Source organism: Salmo salar, chromosome ssa10 (genome assembly GCF_905237065.1).
Source record: "Salmo salar chromosome ssa10, Ssal_v3.1, whole genome shotgun sequence".
Classification (NCBI taxonomy): domain Eukaryota; kingdom Metazoa; phylum Chordata; class Actinopteri; order Salmoniformes; family Salmonidae; genus Salmo; species Salmo salar.
Window position 1 is genome coordinate 81,238,706 of NC_059451.1, and position 26,820 is coordinate 81,265,525.

A 26,820-nucleotide genomic window follows, 5' to 3' on the forward strand; every position below is an offset into this window, starting at 1 on the left:
CAATAACAGGTGCAAAATGAAATGATTGGATTAGATTCGATTTTAAAAAAATCTTTGTGTAGTATAACATTTATTTAATCATTCACTCAATGTACAGGCAAAACACAGATTTCAGAAAATCTACCAGAGCATGCTGGGAAAAAAGTGAATTTGTTATCATTTTTTAAAATGTATTTAGTCTCATTTACTTTTGAGTCAGTACCACATAAACACTAAGGAATAATGACTTTTCATTGACTTTGAGTAGAACTTGCTAGAAGTGTTTAAGTAAAAAATGCCTTGGGGTTTGCCCTGTGGTAAGTGGAGTGTTCCAATATATTTAGCATGTTGCTTCATTGACAAGGCGATCGACGTTACACAAAATGTAAAAGGCAGTAAGGGACGTTTCCACATACGACCAAATTCAAAAGTTATTGCTTACCATTTCAAACACATCCATTTGCTTTTACGATGGGAAAAAACAAGTTGTAGGAGGATTATACGTTTATATAAGTCACTACATCCGTCGTAAAAGGAAATCAATGACAGTGGTGGTCTTGTCAACTGGATGTATTTTTTTCCCCAATCGCTATCACTTACTGGTGGTTTCGTCTGCTAAAACTGTTGGTGTAAAGTTTCATGGTTGTGAGTTCAAATCCCACATGGGGATTTTTTATAAAGGAAATGTCACTCTGCTGCTGGTCTTTTAGTCAAACATATTGAAGTAGATCATTAAAACAACGCCTACATTTAGACACATCCATGAAATATATGTAATATAATAGGATTGTTAGGCCCCAGCAGTGTGTTTGTGAACAAGGCTGAAGAAAGACGTATTTTCTTTTGAAATTCATTCTTATTCTTCATTTTCTAGGTGTTGACTGCACTTTTCTTCTCAACAAAATACTGCAATGAATGTAAGATCACGTAAAAAAATCTATAACAATTCAACCATGGGGGATTCGAACTTGCACAGCACGTAGAAATAGATGTCAGGAACGCTGCCCCTTACCACTGTAGCTAATATAATCCTAATGTGCCAGTGGACTTCTGGTAAGTGAGAAAGTGTTGGGATTAGGTACAACTACGTGCTCAGCTGGCCGTCGCCAGCATCGTAGCTAATTTTGCCACGTTGGCCTATGAGAAAATCTACCAACTAGCTATTTAAAACCAATGGTTTAAACCAATAGTCTTAGCAATGTATGGCCCCTTAGAGATTTGAGCCACATTGGAATGGGCGTAGCCTTGAAGCGCACTCAAAACATTTTACCCACCCCCAAAATGAATATTTCTGAGCAATTCCCTCCACCCACAACTTCTCACCTGAATGCATTGTTTGTTGGGCAAAGGCTGAAATTGTGGTAGAGAGTTGCCCTTTGAGAGTGAGTCGACCGAGACATCCCCCCACTCCATTCCCCCCTCCAACCCTCTTTCACTGGCTGTGCTTTGTCGCCATGCTTGGCTGGGCCCAAGTGGGCTCCTGTGGACCCCCAATGGGCTGTGGCGTGTCCGGTGAAGGGCCCTCATTAGTGGGTAGAGAGCTGGGATTAAGTGAATCTCAGCTGCAGGCAGGGCTCTACTATTTCTAGTCTACTCAGCGCTGGACTGTTCAGGGCTGGGCTATCAAGGCCAGATAATGGTGTTTGTTTAGCCATTAGTCAGGCTCCGTTTAGCAGCCTCTCTCTGCTCTGCTCTGGGGGCCTCATCAAGATAGACCGACAGACAGGCAGCAGTGTGACGGATTAGGGATGAGAGGGGAGAAGGATACTTTATAGGATTTGGTGGTAGATGTGAATGTAGGCAGAGTAGGTGTGGTTATCTCTAACCTCTGGATCAAATCAAAAGTTATTTGTCACATGCTTCGTAAACAACAGGTGTAGATTAAAAGTGGAACGCTTACTTATGGGCCCTTCCCAACAATGCAGAGAGAAAGAAACTAGAGAAATAATAGAAAAGTAATAATAAATACACAGTGAGTAACGATAACCTGGCTATATACACGGGGTACCAGTACCAAGTCAGGATGTGTAGGGGTACGAGGTAATTGAGTTAGATATTTACATATAACTAGGAATAAAGTGACCTGGCAACAGGATCGATAGTAGAGAGTAGCAGTAACATTTGTGATGAGTCAACAAAAAGTTAGTACAAAAATGGTCAATGCAGGTAGTCCTGGTAGCTATTGGCAGTCTTTTGTCTTGGGGGTAGAAGCTGTTCAGGGTCCTGTACTCTGTCAAGGTGGCAGTGTGGAGTGCAATAGAGATTGCGTCATCTGTTGAGGCGGTATGTGAATTGGAGTGGGTCCAGGGTGTCTGGGATGATGGTGTTGATGTGAGCCATGACCAGCCTTTCAAAACATTTCATGGCTACAGATGTGAGTGCTATGGGGTCGATAGTCATTTAGACAGGTTACCTTGGCGTTCTTGGACACAGGCACTATGGTGATCTGCTTGAAACATGTTGGTATTACAGACTGGGTCAGTGAGAGGTTGAACATGTCAGTGGAGACACTTGCCAGCTGGTCAACGCATGCTCTGAGTACGCGTCCTGGTAATCCGTCTGGCCCTGTGGCCTTGTTAAAATCACCGACCACAAGGTGTGCTGTCTTTGGATGAGCATTTTCCTGTTTGCTTGTGGCCCTGTGCAGCTCGTTGAGGGCGGTCTTAGTGCCAGCATGGGGTTGTGGTGCTAAATAGACGGCTACGTATAATATAGATAAAAACTCTCTTGGTAAATAGTGTGGTCTACAGTTTATCAATTAGACCTGTGTGTGTGTGTAGCTAGTTACTAGATTCTATATGGTTTTGCTGTAACTGGCTATTGTCAGCAGCAGTAACTGGACTCCTAAGGTAGATATGTACTCCTAAACGCTCAGTCTATCAGTACACTGACTCATCTGGAGGTGTGACTGACACGTAGCAGCCCACACAAAACAGCCATTTAAAATCATCACAGCTCTCCCCTCTCTCTTTCTCCCCTCTCTCTCTGTCTCTCTTTCTCCCCTCTCTCTCTCTCTCTCTCTCTCTGTCTCTCTCTCTCTCTGTCTGTCTGTCTCTCTCTCTGTCTGTCTCTCTCTCCGTCTGTCTCTCTCTCCGTCTGTCTCTCTCTCCTTCTCCGTCTGTCTCTCTCTCTCTCTAATTCACACTCTCTCTACTTCTCTCTTTCTTTCTCCGTCTCTCCCACTCTGCTTTCACAAGTCAGGACAAATTCTCTCTCCACACTTCCCTCTGTTCACAGAGTCTCTCTCAGTGCGTCATTGTTTGAAAACCACACTGCTTTACACAGTACCAGTGTTTAGGGTTGGGCAGTATCCGTTACAGATGAATGGGAGGGATTAGCGCCAGTCAGGTTTGGTTGTAACGTGTGTAAGCTTGGTGTTTTTAATCCACCAGCATGTGCACGTCCCATACTGTACGTGTGACTTGTGTAACAATAGGATTCCGGGTGATATAACAGGATATACAGTACACTATTTAATGTACAGTATATTTCATGGAGACAAGATTCCCCTTGAAACTCCAGAAACAGAAGGGTGAAACTAAACCATATTATGTCACAGGATGATACCTTCATGGCTCATTGGCATTTATGCCACCGAAGTTAAATCATTATAACCAATAAAGTGTGTAATGGATTCCTTCCCTGACTTCTTAATTGTAGGAAGGTGTCGACTTGTTTGTTAATGAACGGGAAGACTGTGGGAAGAGTTTGGAGGACTGAGAGAGTTGGCTGGTGTCTATTCTGCAATGGGCCTGAGCTTTGAGGTAGTTTTGACTACTGGTGTGTCTGTCTCTTCTGCAGTGGGTCTGGCTGCTGAAGGTGTGTGTGTCTTCTGCAGTGGGTCTGGCTGCTGAAGGTGTGTGTGTCTCTTCTACAGTGGGTCTGGCTGCTGAAGGTGTGTGTGTCTCTTCTACAGTGGGTCTGGCTGCTGAAGGTGTGTGTGTCTCTTCTGCAGTGGGTCTGGCTGCTGAAGGTGTGTGTGTCTCTTCTGCAGTGGGTCTGGCTGCTGAAGGTGTGTGTGTCTTCTGCAGTGGGTCTGGCTGCTGAAGTTGTGTGTGTCTCTTCTGCAGTGGGTCTGGCTGCTGAAGGTGTGTGTGTCTCTTCTGCAGTGGGTCTGGCTGCTGAAGGTGTGTGTGTCTCTTCTGCAGTGGGTCTGGCTGCTGAAGTTGTGTGTGTCTCTTCTGCAGTGGGTCTGGCTGCTGAAGGTGTGTGTGTCTCTTCTGCAGTGGGTCTGGCTGCTGAAGGTGTGTGTGTCTCTTCTGCAGTGGGCCTGGCTGCTGAAGGTGTGTGTGTCTCTTCTGCAGTGGGTCTGGCTGCTGAAGTTATGTGTGTCTCTTCTGCAGTGGGCCTGGCTGCTGAAGGTGTGTGTGTCTCTTCTGCAGTGGGTCAGGCTGCTGAAGGTGTGTGTGTCTTCTGCAGTGGGTCTGGCTGCTGAAGGTGTGTGTGTGTCTTCTGCAGTGGCTCTGGCTGCTGAAGGTGTGTGTATCTCTTCTGCAGTGGGTCAGGCTGCTGAAGGTGTATGTGTCTCTTCTGCAGTGGGTCTGGCTGCTGAAGGTGTATGTGTCTCTTCTGCAGTGGGTCTGGCTGCTGAAGGTGTATGTGTCTCTTCTGCAGTGGGTCTGGCTGCTGAAGGTGTGTGTGTCTCTTCTGCAGTGGGCCTGGTGCTTAATCAGGTTCCCTGCACGCCAGCTGTGTCCACAGCAAATAGCCTCTCCGTCCCAGTGAAGAGGACACTCATCCAGCAGGGAGGGAGGAGGCCAGAAAGAACTGGGAGATTATCCCAACCTGCTGCTGCGGTGTGAGGGACGGTGTGTATGTGTGTGTGTGTCTATGACAGAGAGTGTACTGTATGTGTGCAAGCAGCGAATCAGTGTGTCGGCTACTCCACTTGCAGTTTGTAGTCTACTCTCCACTCAAGTGGCCAGCTGGCAGACAGTAGATAGCTAGGGCCTTGGGACCAGCGACGATGCAGTAAACAGACAAACAGGCTATCATTCCTAATGAGGAAATGTGCTGTACCTGAACGGAAAACGAAGTGGGGGCCGTACTGACCTCTGCTGCTCCCCGATACACACAAGTATATGTTTTCGAAATGCATACTGCCTCCAGCTCATTACAAAGTGGTGTGTAAACCAAAGATTTGCACTAGATGACTGATAGGGGGCACTGTTTTGAAGCCTCTGCACCTCCATCTTGGCACTCCCCCACCATTGTTACAAATATTTTGGAAGCTATAGAAATGCATTTATTTATGTCTACATTTGTTTTTTGCCAGATGTATTATATTACAGACACCTTAATGCATACTTTTATATTATACAATACAAAAATACTTAAATACATGTAATTTTGTTCTTGAAACAATTCATTTAAATAATGTCGAATTCTATTCATTTGTCCCGTGTGGCTCAGTTGGTAGAGCATGGTGTTTGCAATGCCAGGGTTGTGGGTTTGATTCCCACGGGGGACCGGTACGGAGAAAAAATGTATGAAATGTATGCATTCACTACTGTAAGTCGCTCTGGATAAGAGCATCTGCTAAATGACTAAAATATAAAATGTAAAAAAATTCCTATGGAGGACTGCTTCTTCTGGGGAGTGCCAATATGACTGATCGATGGCTTCAAAGCTTCTTATTGGTAATCCAGAGTTTATAGTGAGCTCCAAAAGTATTGGGACTGGGTATGTGTTGTATTGGGACTGGGTTTGTGTGACTCTACAAACTTGTTGGATGCATTTGCTCTTTGTTTTGGTTGTGTTTCAGATTATTTTGTGCCCAATATAAATGAATGGTAAATAATGTATTGTGTCATTTTGGAGCACATGAGGTTGGTGGCACCTTAATTAGGGAGAACGGGCTCGTTGTAATGACTGGAGCGGTATCAGTGGAATGGAATCAAATACATCAAACACATGGTTTCCAGGTGTTTGATGCCATTCCATTTGCTCTGTTCCGGACATTATTATGAGCCGTTCTGTTCTGGAGTCAGCTGTGCTGCCCTGTTCTGAGCCAAGTCCCTCTTTGTGGCACCTGAACACACGACTGAACAGTAGTCCAGGTGTGACAAAACTAGGGCCTGTAGGACCTTCCTTGTTGATAGTGCTGTTAAGAAGGTAGAGAAGCGCTTTATTATGGACAGACTTTTCCCCATTTTAGCTACTGTTGTATAAATATATTTTGACCATGACAGCTTACAATCCAGGGTTACTCCAGGCAGTTTACACATTATTTATTACAAGATTTAACCAAGGTTTAGGGTTTAGTGAATGATTTGACCCGAATACAGTGCTTTTAGTTTAAGAAATATTTAGGACTTGCCACCGATTCTGAAACTAACTGCAGCTCTTTGTTAAGTGTTGCAGTCATTTCAGTCACTGTAGTAGCTGATGTGTATAGTGTTGAGTCATCCGCATATATAGACACACTGGCTTTACTTACTGGCATGTCGTTAGTAAAGATTGAAAAAAGTAAGGGGCCTAGACAGCAGCCCTGGGGAATTCCTGATTCTACCTGGATTATGTTGGAGACTTAAGGATCTGACCCTTTTTTTCAATTTTCGCCTAAAATGACATACCCAAATCTAACTGCCTGTAGCTCAGGACCTGAAGCAAGGATATGCATATTCTTAATACCATTTGAAAGGAAACACTTTGAAGTTTGTGGAAATGTGAAATTAATGTAGGAGAATATAACACATTAGATCTGGTAAAAGATAATACAAAGGAAAAAACATGCATATTTTTTTGTTTGTACCATCATCTTTGAAACGTAAGAGAAAGGCCATAATGTATTATATCAGCCCAGGTGCAATTTTGATTTTGGCCACTAGATGGCAGTCTATGTGCAAAGTGTTAGACTGTCAGTTCAAAAGACTGCCCAGATGTGCCTAATTGGTTTATTAATACATTTTCAAGTTCATAATTGTGCACTCTCAAACAATTGCATGGTATTATTTCACTGTATTAGCTACTGTAAATTGGACAGAGCAGTTTGATTAACAAGAATTTAAGCTTTCTGCCCATATCAGATATCAGATCCTAGGAACTTTTTTGTTACTTACAACCTCATGCTAATCACATTAGCCTACGTTAGCTTAACCGTCCCACAGGGGGGACACCGATCCCACTACAGGTTAAAGAACACCCTCTGTATTCTGTTAGATAGGTAACTCTTTTTCCACAATAAAGCCATAACACATACGTTTTTCCAGCAGCAGACTATGATCAATAATGTCAAAGGCCGCACTGAAGTCTAACAAAACACCCCCCACAATTTTTTTATCATCAATTTCTCTCAACCAATCATCAGTCATTTGTGTAAGTACTGTGTTTGTTGAACGTGCTGAAAGTCTGTTGTCAATTTGTTTACCGTAAAACAGCATTGTATCTAGTCAAACACAATTTTTTCAAAAACTTTAAAAAGTGTTGGTAACAGGCTGATTGGTCGGCTATTTGAGCCAGTAAAGGTGGCTTTATTATTCTTGGGTAGCGGAATTACTTTTGCTTCCCTCCAGGCCTGAGGGCACACGCTTTCTAGTAGGCTTAAATTGAAGATATGGAAAATAGGAGTGGCAATATCGTCCGCTATTATCCTCAGTAATTTTCCATCCAAGTTGTCAGACCCCGGTGGCTTGTCATTGTTGATAGACAACAATAATTTTTTCACCTCTTCCACAATCACTTTACGGAATTCTAAATGATCATTCTTGTCTTTCATAATTTGGTCAGATATACTTGGATGTGTAGTGTCAGCGTTTGTTACTGGCATGTCATGCCTAAGTTTGCTAGTCTTGCCAATGAAAAAATAATTAAAGTACTTGGCAATATAAGTCTGTTTTGTGATGAATGAGCCATCTGATTCAATGAATGATGGAGCTGAGTTTGCCTTTTTCCCCAGAATGTCTGTGCTCCAAAGCTTTACTATCATTCTGTGTGTCATTTATCTTTGTTTCATAGTGTAGATTCTTCTATTTTTTTATTCAGTTTAGTCACATGATTTCTCAATTTGCAATACTTTTGCCAATCGGTTGTGCAGTCAGATTATTTTCCATTCCTTTTGCCTCATCCCTCTCAACCATACAATTTTTCAGTTCCTCATCAATCCACCGGGATTTAACAGTTGTTACAGCCAATAAATATTCTTTACATCAACAACATAGGAATCACTACTAAACTTATTGTATGACCTCTTATACACTATATTTGCCCCAGCCTTTGGAACTTTGGTTTTCCTAGATATGGCTACTATATTGTGATCACTACATCCAATGGATCTGGATACTGCTTTCAAGCACATTTCTGCAGCATTAGTAAAGATGTGATCAATACATGTTGATGATTTCATTCCTGTGCTGTTTGTAACTACCCTGGTAGGTTGACTGATAACCTGAACCAGGTTGCAGGCACTGGTTACAGTTTGAAGCTTTTTCTTGAGTGGGCAGCTTGATGAAAACCAATCAATATTTAAATTGCCCAGAAAATATACACTACCATTCAAAAGTTTGGGGTCACTTAGAAATGTCCTTGTTTTTGAAAGAAAAGCCAATTTTTTGTCCATTAAAATAACATCAAATTGATCAGAAATACACTGTAGACACTGTTAATGTTGTAAATCAAATCAAATTTTATCAGTCACACGTGCCGAATACTTATGAGCCCCTAACCAACAGTGCAGTTAAAAAAAATACGGATAAGAATAAGAGAAAAGTAACAAGGAATTAAAGAGCAGCAGTAAAAAATAACAACATATACAGGGGGGTGCCGGTACAGAGTCAATGTGCGGGGGCACCAGTTAGTTGATGTAGTATGTATATGTAGGTAGAGTTAATTAAAGTGACTATGCATAGATGACAACAGAGAGTGGCAGTGGGGGGGGGGGGGGGGCAATGCAAATAGTCTGGGTAGCCACTTGACTAGATGTTCAGGGGTCTTATGGCGGGGTAGAAGCTGTTTAGAAGCCTCTTGGACCTAGACTTGGCGCTCTGGTACCGCTTGGCGTGTGGTAGCAGAGAGAACCGTTTATGACTAGGGTGGCTGGAGTAAATTTTTAGGGCCTTCCTCTGACACCGCCTGGTATAGAGGTCCTGGATTGCAGGAGGCTTGGCCCCAGTCATGTACTGGGCCGTTCGCACTACCCTCTGTAGTGCCTTGCGGTCAGAGGCTGAGCATTCATGAGGGAACAGGGAGTACAGGAGGGGGCTGAGCACGCACCCCTGAGGGGCCCCGGTGTTGAGGATCAGCCTGGCGAATGTGTTGTTACCTACCCTTACCACCTGGGGGCGGCCAGTCAGGAAGTCCAGGATCCAGTTGCAGAGGGAGGTGTTTAGTCCCGGGGTCTTTAGCTTATTGATGAGCTTTGTGGGCACTATGGTGTTGAACGTTGAACTGTAGTCAATGAACAGCATTCTCACATAGGTGTTCCTTTTGTCCAGGTGGGAAAGGGCAGTGTGGAGTGTAATTGAGATTGCGTCATTGGTGGATCTGTTGGGGTGGTATGCGAATTGGAGTGGGTCTAGTGTATCCGGGAGGATGCTGTTGATGTGAGCCATGACCAGCCTTTCAAAGTACTTCATGGCTACCGACGTGAGTGCTAAGGGGCGGTAATCATTTAGGCAGGTTACCTTCACTTCATTGGGCACAGGGACTATGGTGGTCTGCTTGAAACATGTAGGTATTACAGACTCAGTCATGGAGAGGTTGAAAATATCAGTGGAGACACTTGCCAATTGGTCCGCGTATGCTTTGAGTATACGTCCTGGTAATCCATCTGGCCCCGCGGCTTTGTGAATGTTGACCTGTTTAAAGGTCTTGCTCACATCGGCTACTGAGAGCGTTATCACACAGTCTTCCAGAACAGCTGGTGCTCTCGTGCATGCTTCAGTGTTGCTTGCCTCGAAGCGAGCATAAAAGGCATTTAGCTCATCTAGTAGGCTCATGTCACTGGGCAGCTCGCATCTTGGTTTCCCTTTGTAGTCCGTAATAGTTTTCAAGCCCTGCCACATCCGACGAGCGTCAGAGCCGGTGTAGTAGGATTCAATCTTAATCTTGTATTGACGCTTTGCTTGTTTGTTGGTTCGTCTGAGCTCATAGCGGGATTTCTTATAGGCGTCCGGATTAGTGTCCCGCTCCTTGAAAGTGGCAACTCTAGTCTTTAGCTCGGTGCGGATGTTGCCTGTAATCCATGGCTTCTGTTTGGGATATGTACATACGGTCACTGTGGGGACAACATCATCGATGCACTTATTGATGAAGCCGATGACTGAGGTGGTATACTCCTCAATGCCATTGGATGAATCCCGGATCATATTCCAGTCTGTGCTAGCAAAACAGTCCTGTAGCGTAGCATCCGCGTCATCTGACCACTTCCGTATTGTGCGAGTCACTAGTACTTCCTGCTTTAGTATTTTCTTGTAAGCAGGAATCAGGAGGATAGAATTATGGTCAGATTTGCCAAATGGAGGGTGAGGGAGAGCTTTGTATGCATCTCTGTGTGTGGAGTAAAGGTGGTCTAGAGTTTTTTTCCCTCTGGTTGCACATGTGACATGCTGGTAAAAATTTGGGAAAACTGATTTAAGTTTGCCTGTATTAAAGTCCCTGGCCACTAGGAGCGCCGCTTCTGGGTGAGTATTTTCTTCTTTGCTTATGGCCTTATAGAGTTGGTTGAGTGTGGTCTTCGTGCCAGCATCGCTCTGTGGTGGTAAATAGACGGCTACGAATAATATAGATGAGAACTCTCTTGGTAGATAGTGTGGTCTACAGCTTATCATAAGGTACTCTACCTCAGACGAACAATACCTTGAGACTTCTTTAATATTAGAAATCACGCACCAGATGTTATTGACAAAAAGACACACACCCCCACCCCTCGTCTTACCAGACGTAGCTTCTCTGTTCTGCGGGTGCATTGAAAATCCCTCCAGCTCTATATTATCCGTGTCGTTGTTCAGCCATGACTCTGTGAAACATAAGATATTGCAGTTATTAATGTCCCGTTGGTAGGATAATCGTAATTATAGGTAATCAATTTTATTTTCCAATGATTGCATGTTAGCAAGTAGAATTGATGGTAGTGGGAGTTTACTTGCTCTCCTACGGATTCTCAAAAGGCAGCCCGATCTGCGTCCTCTTTTCCTCCGTCTTTTCTTCACGCAAATGACAGGGATCTGGGCCTGTTCCCGGGAGAGCAGTATATCCTTCTCGTCGGATTCTCATGTTATTTTTGTTAGTGCAGGGTGAGTTGCACACAGTGGACTTCCTACTACGGCACACCGCCTCAGAGCTAACAGCATAAATCTGGTTCATAGGCACATGATTGCAGCATGCAATAGCTGTTGGATCAGCAGAGGCATTCAGGGCAGTTAGAGGGACATAAATTAGATTACTTACATTGTGTCTACCAATGCCCCTGGTATAATGTATATTTTCTAAAGCATTATGATGACTCAGCGACACAATTGTAGGGATAAACTGAGCTGGACTTGGGTCATGTCTCAACGCAGCCTTATAATGCTGTGAAAGGATCCAGGAAGCCAAATGATTTGAGTGGATCCCATCCTCCTTATAAAACGTGTTTTGTTTCCAAAAGGAATCAAAATTGTCAACAAAAGTTACACCCATTGAGCTGCAATAATCACGTAGCCAGTTGTGAAGGGAAAGAATCCTGCTAAAGCGTTCAATGCCACGATTCAGAGAGGGCACAGGGCCAGATATGATGGGTATTTTGTTAGTGTCTAGCAGAGAGTCAATCAGCAGTTTGAAATCCAGTTTCAACTGTTCAGAGCTGCCCTTCATAATGTCATTAAAACCCACATGGACTATGATAGAATCGATGTCCATGTCCTGGCGTAGTACATTCGGGAGTAGCTTAGTAATGTCATTTACTCGAGCTCCGGGATAGGACATTGTTTTTTGCATCAGTTTGCACCAGTTTGATTTCTAACCATGGGGTATGATATTTGTGCGATATTTGTGCATCTGCAACTTTCTCATTCATCATTAGGATGAATGAGATTATCATACGTCATTGTGTGTGACATGCTGAAGCCTGCTTAGTTGCCTAAGCGCTTGAATGGTGAATGGAAACCGCGCTTCAATTATCAGTTGAGAAATAAAAATAGTAGTGTTTTTAATCGTGGCCATCGAAACAGTTGACACGCGATTTGAATTTAGAATTGTTGCGCCATGATTGGGCTAATAAAAGCACATTTCGCTGCAGCCGCAACGAACAAGCTGTTTGATGAGCTATAGCAGCAGCTCTCGCTCCAGAACGACTGTTATTTCAATCGATGAACAGGCTAAAAAAGGCATTTTTGCAATGGAATTTTTCTTCTCCCGGACAATTGGCCGGTGACAATTTTATTTTATCGGCCAAAAGCTGGATATTACCGGCTAACGGAAGCCCTGACACACACATACACACACACTTATGTGAGGACAATGTGTGTTTTAGTGTATTCTGGTCATGGTAGGTTTCAGGGGGATGATACTTCGGCCAGGACAGCTGGGTCTCTGTGTGTTATAGGCTAGCTCCATCAATGGCTGCCTGCTCAATGCCCTGCCTGATCACAATGGCTAGACTGGTTGCCTGGGCCAGTGGCTCATAGCAGTCAGTCAAATTGAAATAAATTAACTGCCTACCCTGACGGCAGGGTAATTGTTCATATGGAAATTGGATTTACGTTTTCACACAAGCTTCCCTAAGCACTTTTAAAACAATTTCACTCAGATGGGTAGGAGGAGACAGGCTCATGCATTTTTTCCTCTCACTGACTGGAAGAAAGAACAAAGAGCTCTCGGCGGCGTGTAATGCACCTGACGGAGACATTTGTTTCCGCCGCCGCCGCTCCTTGTGCGCCGCTAAACCCACTTTGTCATTTTGCCTGTAACTCGCTTTAACACCCTCGCATTGAGACACACTGAGACAGACAGACACACAGGGCCAGATAGGCAATTGAGCGTTAACCCCTCTCTCACCCCCGGCTCCCGGCCCCTAGGGTCGGGCCACTAATTTAACGGTGGTTCACTTTTATCAGCAAGGTAACACTAAGAAAGGCTTTAATATAAAGACGTCACCGTCACTGTCAGGAATGGCATCTGCTGGACAGTGAAAGAGGGAGGATAGGAGCGCTAATATGAGAAATGCTGAATATGAATGCGGGCTGCCGCCTTATGGGGTGATATCCTATTACGTTTGCGATGGGGGGGGGGGTCTGTTATTTCTTTATTGATATCTCACTATCTGTTTAATGAGAGCTAGGTCTGAGAGCAGCACTCGTGCTGGGTTTGAAGATCGGTGTCCGTGACTCACTGTCGGCGTCTCAAATGGCACCCTACTCTCTACAAAGTGCACTACTTTTGACCGGGACCCATAGTTCTCTAAATATGTAACAAGGTGCCATTTGGGACACATCCGACGTCTGTCTGTTCAGCATAGTGGAGATGTAATCAGCAGACACTCACTTCCTCCTGCAGGCGGCCTGGCTGGGGTGTTATCCTAGTGAAGGGGATGTGGGGGGTCCTCGTCTGTGCCAGAGAGGATGATGTGTAGGGTACTGTGGACCTCCGTTCTGCTGCGGACACCCAATGGCAGTCTGGAGAAATGTATCTGGGCGGCAGGAAAGGATTACGCTGTCAGCGTTTCAAGCCATGTGTGTGTGTATGTGTTCATTCGAGTGTGTTCATGGCCTGCTCACACCTGCCATTTTTCAATTATATTTAATTTTCCTCTTCTGGGAGAAGCTTTTCCTGTGCGGGCATGTCCTGACGTATTATAGAAGGAATGGTGGAGATGTGGAGAAGACATGGTAGGCAGCCAGAAGCGTGAGGGCTATCCAGTTAACAGGCAGCAGGACACACCCAGTCTTTGCCCTGCTTTTCAGGCCTGTACAAGTAGCTCCTCTAGAAGAATGTCCCTTTCTCTCTCCTTGCCCTTACACTAGTATTTCCAAACTTTGCAGAGAAGCCTGTGAAGTTAAGGCAGCCGGAAGCGCTTACCATGAAGCCATGATGAGAGATTGGCACATCTAGTTAATTTTCATTCCTCGAGGTAAGTCATCTCTCTCCTGCACTGGAAGAGCCTAGGCTTTCTCGGGAGCGTCTCACTTTCCAGATGTGCCTGCTTCGTTAGAGCCTCGCTCGTTTCATTATTATTTATCCCCGGCCATTGGAGGCTTCATTAGCTGCAGGCTTACGCAGCGCGCTGAGTGACCCACTAATTTCAGTAGCTTTTTATTTTCTTTAGAACGGCTCAGCCTATGTAGGAGAGAATTTCCCTGCCTTCATATCCCATACAGAGGCATAGAGAAAGAGAGAGAGAGAGAGAGAGACTTCTTCAGAGTAGAGAAAAGCTGGGACAGCCCAGGGACAGCGGGGCCACCTCTACCTGTGTCATTACCACATGGCTGTGAGTCTGACTGTTCCTCTGAAGCTCTTTGAAGCCTCCTTAACTCCAGTGTTCTGGATTAAGCCCATGAAAAAAGGATGAAGAGTGATAGAGAGGAGACATCCTAGGAGAGAACGAGCTCCTTTGAAAAAGAGTGCAGGATTTCTTTTGCAGTGACCCACAATGCAACATCTGAGGGAAATTTGTATAACAGCAGATTTAAAAAAAAATATATATATATATATATATATATATATATATATATATATATATATATATATATATATAGTGAGTGAGAGATTTGCATGAATAGGCGAAATAAATAGTCTTTTGATGTAATGGAAGTACGTCAAGCTGAGTTTCCTGTTACCCAAGTGAATGCTTCCTGACAATTCTACCAGCTATTGTAGCCTAGCCTACATCTCAGTTTGGGGAAGCTGCGTCTAACAGTCTGTTTGATCATGCACTGTTCACAGGCAGTGGACCTAAGTCGTGATGTGCTAGGCTAGAGAAAGCAGCCAGTGACATTTTGAAAATCCATATATTATTTCTTTGTGTGAAGGATTTGCAACGGGAATTTGGATCGCTAAACTTACAGCGTATTATAGATGTAGAGTAAAGAATAGGAATTGATGAGAAATGGAATGTCCTCTTTTCCATAGACATGAGTGATTATCATTGGCAGGGTCACAATAAAAATTGCGTTTTTTAAAACCAACTTTTTTAAGAAGTCATAGCTCTTATTCTAGACTAAACGAAGGCAGAATAACCCAAACAAAGTAACCGAAAGTTTGATAAGTCTTGCTGAGTCTACACAATGAACACATCATGAAGGCATCTATAGTTTATTGCTTTATAGGAAAGCCCATCAACTACCCATTATGTGACATTGGCTTTTTGACTTTAGTGAGGGGCCATTGGCATTGGTCCTAAGTAACCCTGTAAAAAGTGAATCATTTCATCGGAGAGTAGGCGCATACTAGCCTAATACGTGAACACGTCCGTGAATCACTATGGCTGTGTTTACACGAGCAGCCCAATTCTGATCCTTCTTTGACTAATTGGTCTTTTGACCAATCAGATCCACTTTTTTGCCAATAATGGGGTCAAAAGATCCACATTGGGCTGCCTGTGTAAATGCAGCCTGTTTGTCGGTGTTAAGAGACCAGGGAGACTTTCAGCCAAACACCACCCTGCTATCCTCTGAAGAAGACTAACCAAACACTCCTGATGAGAGTGAGTGTTTTTATAACGCAGTTTCAATTGGAATGAAATTGTTTAATGGTATGAATTAAAAAGAGCAGATAAGTTGACCTAGAGAAATGGGGCTCCGAAAGGAATGAGGTTGTGAAATGAAAAAAAGCTAAATAAAATCAGGGAATAGGGGAGTATGGACACTTTCATGCAAATGGGGGGGTAGGAGCTTAAATTAACTGGTCCCTGAGGGCAAATGTCTAATCAGTCCTCTCCTCACTTAGTACTCTGAGGGAAGGCAGGTTAACATAATAAAACACTGATTCACAGCCAGGCACAAGCTGCCTTCCTTCTTCCCGGGAAACTTCATCAGGGATTTTCAATTTGACGAGTGTGGCTATGGGCTTAACTGCCTAGGTGAAATGAGCAGAACCATATCTTCCTGTGTGTGTGTGTGTGTGTGTGTGTGTGTGTGTGTGTGTGTCTGTCTGTCTGTCTGTCTGTCTGTCTGTCTGTCTGTCTGTCTGTCTGTCTGTCTGTCTGTCTGTCTGTCTGTCTGTCTGTCTGTCTGTCTGTCTGTCTGTTTGGGCATGTGTGTGTGTAGGTGTGTGCGTGGATAATGTTTGTGTGTGTGACTGTGCATCGGCGTATAGGTGTGTATTTGTGTGTGAGAACAATAGTCACAGAGGTGGGCCATTGCAGATTCACCCACCTGCAGTTCGACATTAACCACAGCGGTGGGCAATCAGCAGCGTGGGAGGTGGGTGTCTTTGCCACCTGCTGTTTGGAAGTGTGCGGCTGTTTTTGTCTATCAAATGATGCTGTGTGATCATATTCCTCCATTTAACAAAGAAACCTGCTTCCTGCACATATTGCATTTACTCTGGCTAAAAACAGACGAGAAAGAACATGGTGGATTTCTGCCATGCTCTGTCGACTGCCATTGTTTGATTTCAAACTACGGCTTTGCGATCTAGTTCTTGGCCTTATTCTACTCAGCCCTGGGAGTTTCTCTGTAAAGTGTATCCAGTCGACGTTTACGATCTCATTCATCCTGATACGAAGCATCCTTCTTCAACTTGAGTAACTGGAACACTGATGGGCATCGTTGAGCGAGGACGCTTTTCAGATTGACCTGCTTCTAGATGTCCTTTTACGTGCATTACATTCAGGGGTTTCCCTCCCTCCCTCCCGACCCCAACCTCATGACCGACTCATGACTGAGGACCCTCTGGGCCGACCCATGTCTTCATAACACCTGCTTGTTCGCTGTGCCACGATGCAGTACCTCTAAACAAAGAAAAAGGGAATGTCCACTCACCATTATGCTGCTCTCAAATGTGATGCCTTACGTCAGTGGATCCCAATTGCGGTCCTCAGGTACCCCTAACTGTACACGTTTTTACTGTGGCCCCGGACAAGCACACCTGATTCAACTTGTCAACTAACCATCAAGACCTCAATGAGTTGAATCTGGTGAGTTCGTCCGGGGCAACAACAACAACAACAACAACAACAACAACAACGTGTACTGTTGGAGGTACTGGAGGACCGGAGTTGGGATCCGCTGCCTTAGGTGATATGATGCATTTCAACCGACATTGTCTTCATCGGGTGTGTATCAGCCCTTTACTCTCTCTCTCTCTCTCTCTCTCTCTCTCTCTCTCTCTCTCTCTCTCTCTCTCTCTCTCTCTCTCTCTCTCTCTCTCTCTCTCTCTCTCTCTCTCTCTCTCTCTCTCCCTCTCTCTCTTCTCTCATCCAGAGATGGCGAGCTGGGTCCAGGCCGCTCCTCTCCTCCCCCTGCTCCTCCTGTTCTGCCTGTCTGCAGCCGGGGGCCCGCTGCAGGAGGAGGCGGTCCTGGACTTCCCCTCCAAAACGCCCATCAACAACGTGGTGCAGGACCCTCGGAGCGGCCGCGTCTACCTGGGCGCCGTCAACACCATCTACCAGCTGGACGCAGCGCTGCGCGAGGAGGCCCGCGCCGAGACGGGCCCCAGGGAGGACGCCCGCACCTGCACCCCGCCCGTCTCGGCCTGCCAGGACACCAAGCCCAGCCCTAACGTCAACAAGCTGCTGCTGGTGCACCCGGCCAACGGCTCGCTCATCGTCTGTGGCTCCCGCTACCGGGGTATCTGTTCCCTCCTCAACCTGACCAACGTGGAGCAGCAGCTGTACTACAGCGACTCGAAGGGAGAGAGGACCTACGTGGCGAGTATTGAGGACGGGGTGGCCGTGGTGGGCGTCATGTCTACGTACATTAAAGACGGCAACGCCTTCAATGTGTTTCTGGTGGGGAAGGGCTACGGCAGCCTGGACAGCTCCAAGCTCATCAGCACGCGCATCCTCCAGGACTACCGCGACTGGGTGGTGTTCGAGAGCATCGTCGAGGCGTCCACCGTGCAGGCCACACCCTTCGTGCCCAAGTACCTGCACGACTTCCGCCACGCCTTCAAAGAGGAGGGCTTTGTCTACTTCCTGTTCTCCAGGACCATGGGAAGCACCGACAACAAGAACTTCACCTTCGTGTCTCGGCTGTGTGAGGACGACCCTCACTACTACTCTTACACAGAGCTGCAGCTGAACTGTGGCCCGGGGAACAGGTACAACAAGGTGCAGGCAGCCTATGTGGCGTCCCCAGGTAAAGAGCTGGCCCGGGGGATGACCGAGTCGGGCCAGTATGGTCAAGTACTCCCCTGGCACAAGGTGTTGTTCATGGTGGCCAGTCCCTACGATGACAGCGCTGACTCGGCCCTGTGCATGTACCCTCTAAAGGCCATCAACGAGAGGCTGGTGGACCTCATCAGCGCCTGCTACAGCGACTCGGGCAAGATCGCCGGCACCCCAGCCGTGGACATCCCCTACTCCTCCAAGACAGATGAGTTCTGCACCTCCCGCATTGATGTAAGTAGCGCAGCCTTTATCATCCACTTCAAAAGACACGTCAGAAGAGGAGAAAGAGAGACAGTGATTTGAAACAATTAATTTTTCCTTTAATCAATAATGCAAAGATATGACACGTTGGGTTGGATTCCAGGCCTTTGTTTTCAGGGGTGGGGTGGGGGTATTTTGGTCTGAAGGGATCCTGCTGGCTATATCACTCATCAGTCATCTCTTTCCCTTGATAGATGGCTTTAAAAAGCCAATCTGCAGTTGAAATAATAACAAAGTGGACACCCCAAGTCTGTTTTAGTAAATAGCCTGGAGAAATGGAACCATTCTCAGATTCATACACAGAGCTGTGGATGCCAGGACTGACCAGCCACGATATAAAAAATGATTTACATTTGCAATGTTTTCAAACATTGGAGTAAAACAAGCTTACATGTTAGGTTCTGATGGGGTACCACAGTTGAACTAAGCTCATGAGGCATTTCTAAGTTATATTCTTCAAGAATCAATGGATATATCATTCATTTATAATTTATACGTCCAAAAAAAAGGATGTGGTAACCGCAGATTTCCCCGCTAAGGGAACTAGTATATCTCCTATCTCTTCTCTTTCCCTCTGCAGAAAGACACGCTGAACAACTTTAAGTGTGGGGCGGACTTTCTTCCAGCTCCGCTGGCCAGTAAGCCAGAGTTTGCCCTGCAGGCGGAGGTGGTCATCACCAGGACGGGCATACTGACCGCTGTGGCCGTCGCCGTGGAGAACGACCACACTATCGCCTTCCTGGGGAACAGCCTGGGAGAGGTGTACAAGGTAAGGAGAGGACGCTACAGAACAGGACGTGTGGTGTGGAAGAAGGGGGTTCGGGGAGGTGTACACGATGTGGTGCTGGGGGAGATGTAGAGGAGCTGTACAAGGTAAAGGGGCCAGGGGCAGATGCTATGATAGAGAGAGTTGCTGGTGGACAGATTATTTTGTTGTTTGTGCTGTGCCCATTGAATGAGCCCAGCGTGTGTTCAGAAGGAGCCTAGTTTGGGTTCATTGTTGAGAGTTGTTTGTCTGTTTCTGTCTGGCAGGTGCATCTGACCACCAACCCAGAGGTGTACAGCAGAGGACCAGGGGACACCACAGGGGAACGAGTCAACAAAAACCTCTTCTTCGACGCCGGCCACAGCCACCTGTATATCACCACCGAGAAAAAGGTACAGTCCTCCATTACCGTTCTGAACAGTCCTCCATTACCGTTCTGAACAGTCCTCCATTACCGTTCTGTACAGTCCTCCATTACCGTTCTGAACAGTCCTCCATTATTGTTCTGTACAGTCCTCCATTACCGTTCTGTACAGTCCTCCATTACCGTTCTGAACAGTCCTCCATTACCGTTCTGTACAGTCCTCTATTACCATTCTGTACAGACCTCTATTACCATTATGTACAGTCCTCTATTACCATTCTGTATAGTCCTCTATTACCGTTCTGTACAGTCCTCTATTACCATTCTGTACAGTCCTCTATTACCGTTCTGTACAGTCCTCTGTTACCATTATGTACAGTCCTCCGTTACCATTATGTACAGTCCTCTATTACCGTTCTGTACAGTCCTCCGTTACCATTATGTACAGTCCTCCGTTACCATTATGTACAGTCCTCTATTACCATTCTGTACAGTCCCCCATTACCGTTCTGTACAGTCCTCCATTACCGTTCTGTACAGTCCTCCATTACCGTTCTGTACAGTCCTCCATTACCGTTCTGTACAGTCCTCCAGACAGTTCACTACAGACCTCCAGGAAGTTCTGTACAGTCCTCCAGATAGATCTCTACAGACATCCAGGAAGTTCTGTACAGTCCTCCAGATAGTTCACTACAGACCTCCAGGAAGTTCTGTACAGTCCTCCAGACAGTTCACTACAGACCTCCAGGAAGTTCTGTACAGTCCTCCAGACAGTTCACTACAGACCTCCAGGAAGTTCTGTACAGTCCTCCAGATAGTTCACTACAGACCTCCAGGAAGTTCTGTACAGTCCTCCAGACAGTTCACTACAGACCTCCAGGAAGTTCTGTACAGTCCTCCAGACAGTTCACTACAGACCTTCAGGAAGTTCTGTACAGTCCTCCAGACAGTTCACTACAGACCTCCAGGAAGTTCTGTACAGTCCTCCAGATAGTTCACTACAGACCTCCAGGAAGTTCTGTACAGTCCTCCAGATAGATCTCTACAGACATCCAGGAAGTTCTGTACAGTCCTCCAGATAGTTCACTACAGACCTCCAGGAATTTCTGTACAGTCCTCCAGACAGTTCACTACAGACCTCCAGGAAGTTCTGTACAGTCCTCCAGACAGTTCACTACAGACCTCCAGGAAGTTCTGTACAGTCCTCCAGACAGTTCACTACAGACCTCCAGGAAGTTCTGTACAGTCCTCCAGACAGTTCACTACAGACCTCCAGGAAGTTCTGTACAGTCCTCCAGACAGTTCACTACAGACCTCCAGGAAGTTCTGTACAGTCCTCCAGACAGTTCACTACAGACCTCCAGGAAGTTCTGTACAGTCCTCCAGACAGTTCACTACAGACATCCAGGAAGTTCTGTACAGTCCTCCAGACAGTTCCCACTGTTTGTCAGTGTTGTTGTTATTGCTGTAGAGAGAAAGGGACATACCCTGTGTGTTTATCCCAGTTAGAGGAATTCATGCTGTTAGTGTTTGTACTGTTGACAGTGTGATGCTATAGATCACCAAGGTGCCAGTTTTAAAGTGAATTTCAACATCACATACATTTCAGTGTTCCGATAGACCTCCAGCCCTGACATGTTTGCGTCTCAGAGGTCCCACTGTAATTCTGTTGGTGTTGTGGACTGTGTATTGCTGCTGTAGATCACCAAGGTGCCAGTGCAGGCGTGCCATGTGAAAACAGACTGCCAGTCCTGTGTGTCCACACGAGACCCCTACTGTGGCTGGTGTGTTCTGGAGGGCAGGTAAGGAAAACGCAGGAAAGCTGCACTCTCTGTATGATCCTAATCATTTAATGCAGAGAACCAGGTAAGCGTATCTCTCTCTCCCATGTCCCTCTAACAGCCCTAGATAGGGCCAGCCTCCCATCTGTGGAGTTGCTCTAGTGTTTTATGGTTGACAGTCCCAGAACTTTGCCCCCCCCCCCCTATTTATGTGGCACCGAGAGCAGTTAGTCTTTTCGTTAGGGTCATACACTGAATAAGTGACTCTGTACATCGGTATGGTAACTGATAACACTCAGACGAGAGGTCAGGTAATGACAGGAAATGGCTGCTGTTCAGGGTCAGAGGTCGCTGTGAGACAGGAAGTCACGTGTGACCAGCGGACAAGCTGGACGGAGAGCAGTGGCTGATGGGTGTTGGTGTTTTCCAGGTGTACCAGGAGGTCTTCCTGCCGGCGGGCGGAGGAGAAGAACGGCTGGTTGTGGAGCCCCAAGCAGCAGTGTGTGAAGATCGTGTCCTTCCACCCACCCAACCTCAGCTGCAGAAAGACCCAGCAGGTAGTGTACTGTGCTGGGCCTTGCTCTGGCAGGCTTGCCTAGATAAGTAATAAGAAATGTTTCCATTTTGAATCAGTGACCCTCTACTCTGAAACGATCTGCACTCTATTGATCCGGCTCTGAAAACTGAAAGTTGTTTATTAAAACGGAGAAAGGTGCTTGAGCTCAAAGCACCTCCTCTGACTGCTCTCTACCCTCTCTCCCTCTCTCTCTCTCTCTCTCTCTCTCTCTCTCTCTCTCTCTCTCTCTCTCTCTCTCTCTCTCTACCCTCTCTCTACCCTCTCTCTCTCTCTCTCTACCCTCTCTCTACCCTCTCTCTACCCTCTCTCCCTCTCTCTCTCTCTCTCTCTCTCTCTCTCTCTCTCTCTCTCTGTCTCTCTCTCTCTCTCTCTACCCTCTCTCTCTACCCTCTCTCTACCCTCTCTCTCTCTCTACTCTCTCTCTCTCTCTCTCTCCCTCTCTCTACCCTCTCTCTCTCTCTCTCTACCCTCTCTCTACCCTCTCTCTCTCTCTCTACCCTCTCTCTCTCTCTACCCTCTCTCTACCCTCTCTCTACCCTCTCTCTCTCTCTCTACCCCTCTCTCTCTCTACCCTCTCTCTCTCACTCTACCCTCTCTACCCTCTCTCTACCCTCTCTCTCTACTCTCTCTCTACCCTCTCTCTCTACCCTCTCTCTACCCTCTCTATCTCTCTCTCTCTACCCTCTCTCTACCCTCTCTCTACCCTCTCTCTCTCTACCCTCTCTCTCTCTCTCCCCTTCTCTCTCTCTCTTTCTTTCTCTCTTTCTCTCTCTTTCTCTCCTTCTCTCTCTCTCTACCCTCTCTCTACCCTCTCTCTCTCTCTCCCCTTCTCTCTCTCTGTTTCTTTCTCTCTTTCTCTCTCATTCTCTCCTCTCTCTCTTGTTCTCTGTTCCTCTTCCTTTCTCTATTTCTCTCTCTCCCTCTTTATTTCTTTGTTTCTCTCTCTCCTGTGTCTCTCTCTCTCTCCCTTATCTACTCTGTCTTTCTCTCTCTCAGGTGGAGATCAACGTGCCCTCCCTCCCCTCCGTCGGGCAGGCAGACCGCCTGCACTGTGTGTTCCCCTCCTATATGAGTGATGCCACCATGTCCTCTGGCCAGGTCACCTGTGCCCTGCCCAACCCTGTCTCTTTACCATCCACACCTGAACACCAGGGTAGGGCCCTCAGCCTCCACACTCACTGTAGTACGGGTCAGGGCCCTGGGTATACACTCTTAGGAAAAAAAGGTGCTATCTAGAACCTAAAAGGGTTCTTCGTCTGTCCCCATAGGAGAACCCTTTAAATAATCATTTTTGGTTCCAGGTAGAACCCTTTTTGGGTTCCATCAAGAACCCTTTACACAGAAGAACCCTTTTTTCTAAGAGTGTTGGCTGTAACTACCTATGGACCAGAGTATTTCCTTGTCAGGTCATGTAGTCAGGAAACAGTCCTGGCCCTATATATATCTCACTGAGCTCTGTATGTTATGTGGATTTCATAGCAACCTGTATCTTCACCAATCACAAGGACATTCATTCACCCTGCTCCTCTCTGCTGCTCTCTGTTCCTCTCTGCTCCTCTCTGTTCCTCTCTGCTCCTCTCTGTTCCTCTCTGCTCCTCTCTGTTCCTCTCTGTTCCTCTCTGCTCCTCTCTCTTCCTCTCTGTTCCTCTCTGCTCATCTCTCTTCCTCTCTGCTCCTCTCTGTTCCTCTCTGCTCTTCTCTCTTCCTCTCTGCTCCTCTCTGTTCCTCTCTGCTCCTCTCTGCTCCTCTCTGTTTCTCTCTGCTCCTCTCTGATCCTCTCTGCTCCTCTCTGCTCATCTCTGTTCCTCTCCGTTCCTCTCCATTCCTCTCCGCTCCTCTCCGTTCCTCTCCGCTCCTCTCCGCTCCTCTCCGTTCCTCTCTGCTCCTCTCTGTTACTCTCTGTTCCTCTCTGCTCCGCTCTGTTCCTCTCTGCTCCGCTCTGTTCCTCTCTGTTCCTCTCTGCTCCTCTCTGTTCCTCTCTGCTCCTCTCTGTTACTCTCTGTTCCTCTCTGCTCCGCTCTGTTCCTCTCTGCTCCTCTCTGTTCCTCTCTGTTCCCGTAGATTTTGTGTCGGTGCCCATTAAGATCTTTGTGAATGAGTCTGTGGAGCTGGCCACCAGGGAGTTCAAGTTCTACAACTGTTCAGCCACTGTGAGGAAAGCAGAAAACACACCGTGAGTTAACTCTCTGTACTCCACCCTCTCTAATCCACTCTCTCTACCCCACTCTCTCTACCCCACTCTCTCTACCTCACTCTCTCTACCCCACTCTCTCTACCCCACTTTCTCTACCTCACTCTCTCTACCTCACTCTCTCTACCTCACTCTCTCTACCCCACTCTCTGTACCCCACTCTCTGTACTGCACTCTCTCTACCCCACTCTCTCTACCCCACTCTCTCTACCCCACTCTCTCTACCCCACTCTCTCTACCCCACACTCTCTACCTCACTCTCTCTACCTCACTCTCTCTACCCCACTCTCTCTACCCCACTCTCTCTACCCCACTTTCTCTACCTCACTCTCTCTACCTCACTCTCTCTACCCCACTCTCTCTACCCCAATCTCTGTACTGCACTCTCTCTACCTCACATTCTCTACCCCACTCTCTCTACCCCACTCTCTCTACCCCACTCTCTCTACCGCACTCTCTCTACCCCACTCTCTGTACACCACTCTCTCTACCCCACTCTCTCTACCTCACTCTCTCTACCTCACTCTCTCTACCCCACTCTCTCTACCCCACTCTCTCTACTCCACTCTCTCCACCTCACTCTCTCCACCTCACTCTCTCTACCCCACTCTCTCTACCCCACTCTCTGTACCCCACTCTCTCTACCCCACTATCTGTACTGCACTCTCTCTACCTCACTCTCTCTATCTCACTCTCTCTACCCCACTCTCTGTACCGCACTCTCTCTACCCCACTCTCTGTACTGCACTCTCTCTACCCCACTCACTCTCTCTACCCCACTCTCTCTACATCACTCTCTCTACCCCACTCTCTCTACCCCACTCTCTCTACTCCACTCTCTCTACTCCACTCTCTACTCCACTCTCTCCACCTCACTCTCTCTACCCCATTCTCTCTACCCCACTCTCTCTACCCCATTCTCTCTACTCTACTCCACTCTCTCTACTCCATTCTCTCTACCCCACTCTCTCTACTCCACTCTCTCTACATCACTCTCTGTACCCCACTCTCTCTACCCCACTCTCTCTACCCCACTCTCTCTAGCCCACTCTCTCTACTCCACTCTCTACTCCACTCTCTCCACCTCACTCTCTCTACCCCACTCTCTGTACATCACTCTCTCTACCCCACTCTCTCTACCCCACTCTCTCTACTCCACTCTCTCTACTCCACTCTCTACTCCACTCTCTCCACCTCACTCTCTCTACCCCATTCTCTCTACCCCACTCTCTCTACCCCATTCTCTCTACTCTACTCCACTCTCTCTACTCCATTCTCTCTACCCCACTCTCTCTACTCCACTCTCTCTACATCACTCTCTGTACCCCACTCTCTCTACCCCACTCTCTCTACCCCATTCTCTCTACTCCACTCTGTCTACCCCATTCTCTCTACTCTACTCCACTCTCTCTACTCCATTCTCTCTACCCCACTTTCTCTACTCCACTCTCTACTCCACTCTCTCCACCTCACTCTCTCTACCTCACTCTCTCTACCCCACTCTCTCTACCCCACTCTCTCTACCCCACTCTCTCTACCCCACTCTCTCTTCCTCACTCTCTCTACCCCACTCTCTGTACTGCAGTCTCTCTACCCCACTCTCTCTTCCTCACTCTCTCTACCCCACTCTCTCTACCCCTCTCTCTCTACCTTACTCTTACTACCCCACTCTCTCTACCCCACTCTCTGTACCCCACTCTCTCTACTCCACTCTCTCTTCCCCACTCTCTCTACTCCACTCTCTCTACCCCACTCTCTCTACTCCATTGTCTCTACCCCACTCTCTCTACTCCACTCTCTCTTCCCCACTCTCTCTACCCCACTCTCTCTTCTCCATTCTCTCTACCCCACTCTCTCTACCGCACTCTCTCTACCTCACTCTCTCTACCTCACTCTCTCTACGCCACTCTCTCTACTCCACTCTCTACCTCACTCTCTCTACCTCACTCTCTGGGCTCATTGTGCTGACAACTGTGATGGAAATGAACAGCAGCATATGAACAAGAGAAGGGTTCCGTTCCTGTGAGTAAACTGTGATTCGTGATACTGGGATTGAATGCATCGCCATCCTTTTGACCCTTTTTTTATTACCAACCTGGAGGAAATGACTTCAGTTTCCTTTTCGTTAATCAAGAAATACAAGTCCATCTCCAACATATGTGTTTTCTTCTGTCGCTGCTTCCTGTGTTGTTTTTTCATCCGGAGGAAGCATGTGATAAATGAGCTTTGTTTATTGGAAGGTGAAGAGATATATTTACCATCAACAACATGGGCACAGTTACAGGAATACGGGTACAGTTACAGGAATACGGGTACAGTTACAGGAATACGGGTACAGTTACGGGAATACGGGTACAGTTACAGGAATACAGGTACAGTTACAGGAATACGGGTACAGTTACAGGAATACAGGTACAGTTACAGGAATACAGGTACAGTTACAGGAATACGGGTACAGTTACAGGAATACGGGTACAGTTACAGGAATACGGGTACAGTTACAGGAATACAGGTACAGTTACAGGAATACGGGTACAGTTACAGGAATACGGGTACAGTTACAGGAATACGGGTACAGTTACAGGAATACGGGTACAGTTACAGGAATACGGGTACAGTTACAGGAATACGGGTACAGTTACAGGAATACGGGTACA

At 46.6% G+C, this 26,820-nt stretch overlaps 1 protein-coding gene across 2 annotated transcripts in view; it reads left to right on the plus strand.

Annotated features, from left to right (window-relative positions):
* The window catches only part of plxnb2b (plexin b2b), a 181,960-nt gene that overhangs the window by 128,514 nt on the left and 26,626 nt on the right, over nt 1-26,820 (plus strand). Inside the window, exons 1-8 of one of the 2 annotated variants that reach the window (XM_014124475.2) lie at nt 13,869-14,023; nt 17,316-18,454; nt 19,065-19,253; nt 19,517-19,642; nt 21,316-21,416; nt 21,826-21,952; nt 22,969-23,125; nt 24,034-24,145. In XM_014124475.2, coding sequence (XP_013979950.2) covers nt 17,318-18,454; nt 19,065-19,253; nt 19,517-19,642; nt 21,316-21,416; nt 21,826-21,952; nt 22,969-23,125; nt 24,034-24,145 — 1,949 coding nt within the window. In that variant the 5' untranslated portion in view covers nt 13,869-14,023; nt 17,316-17,317. Of the gene's footprint in view, nt 1-13,868; nt 14,024-17,315; nt 18,455-19,064; nt 19,254-19,516; nt 19,643-21,315; nt 21,417-21,825; nt 21,953-22,968; nt 23,126-24,033; nt 24,146-26,820 lie in introns of those variants that run through there. The other variant, XM_014124476.2, reaches the window with a different exon arrangement.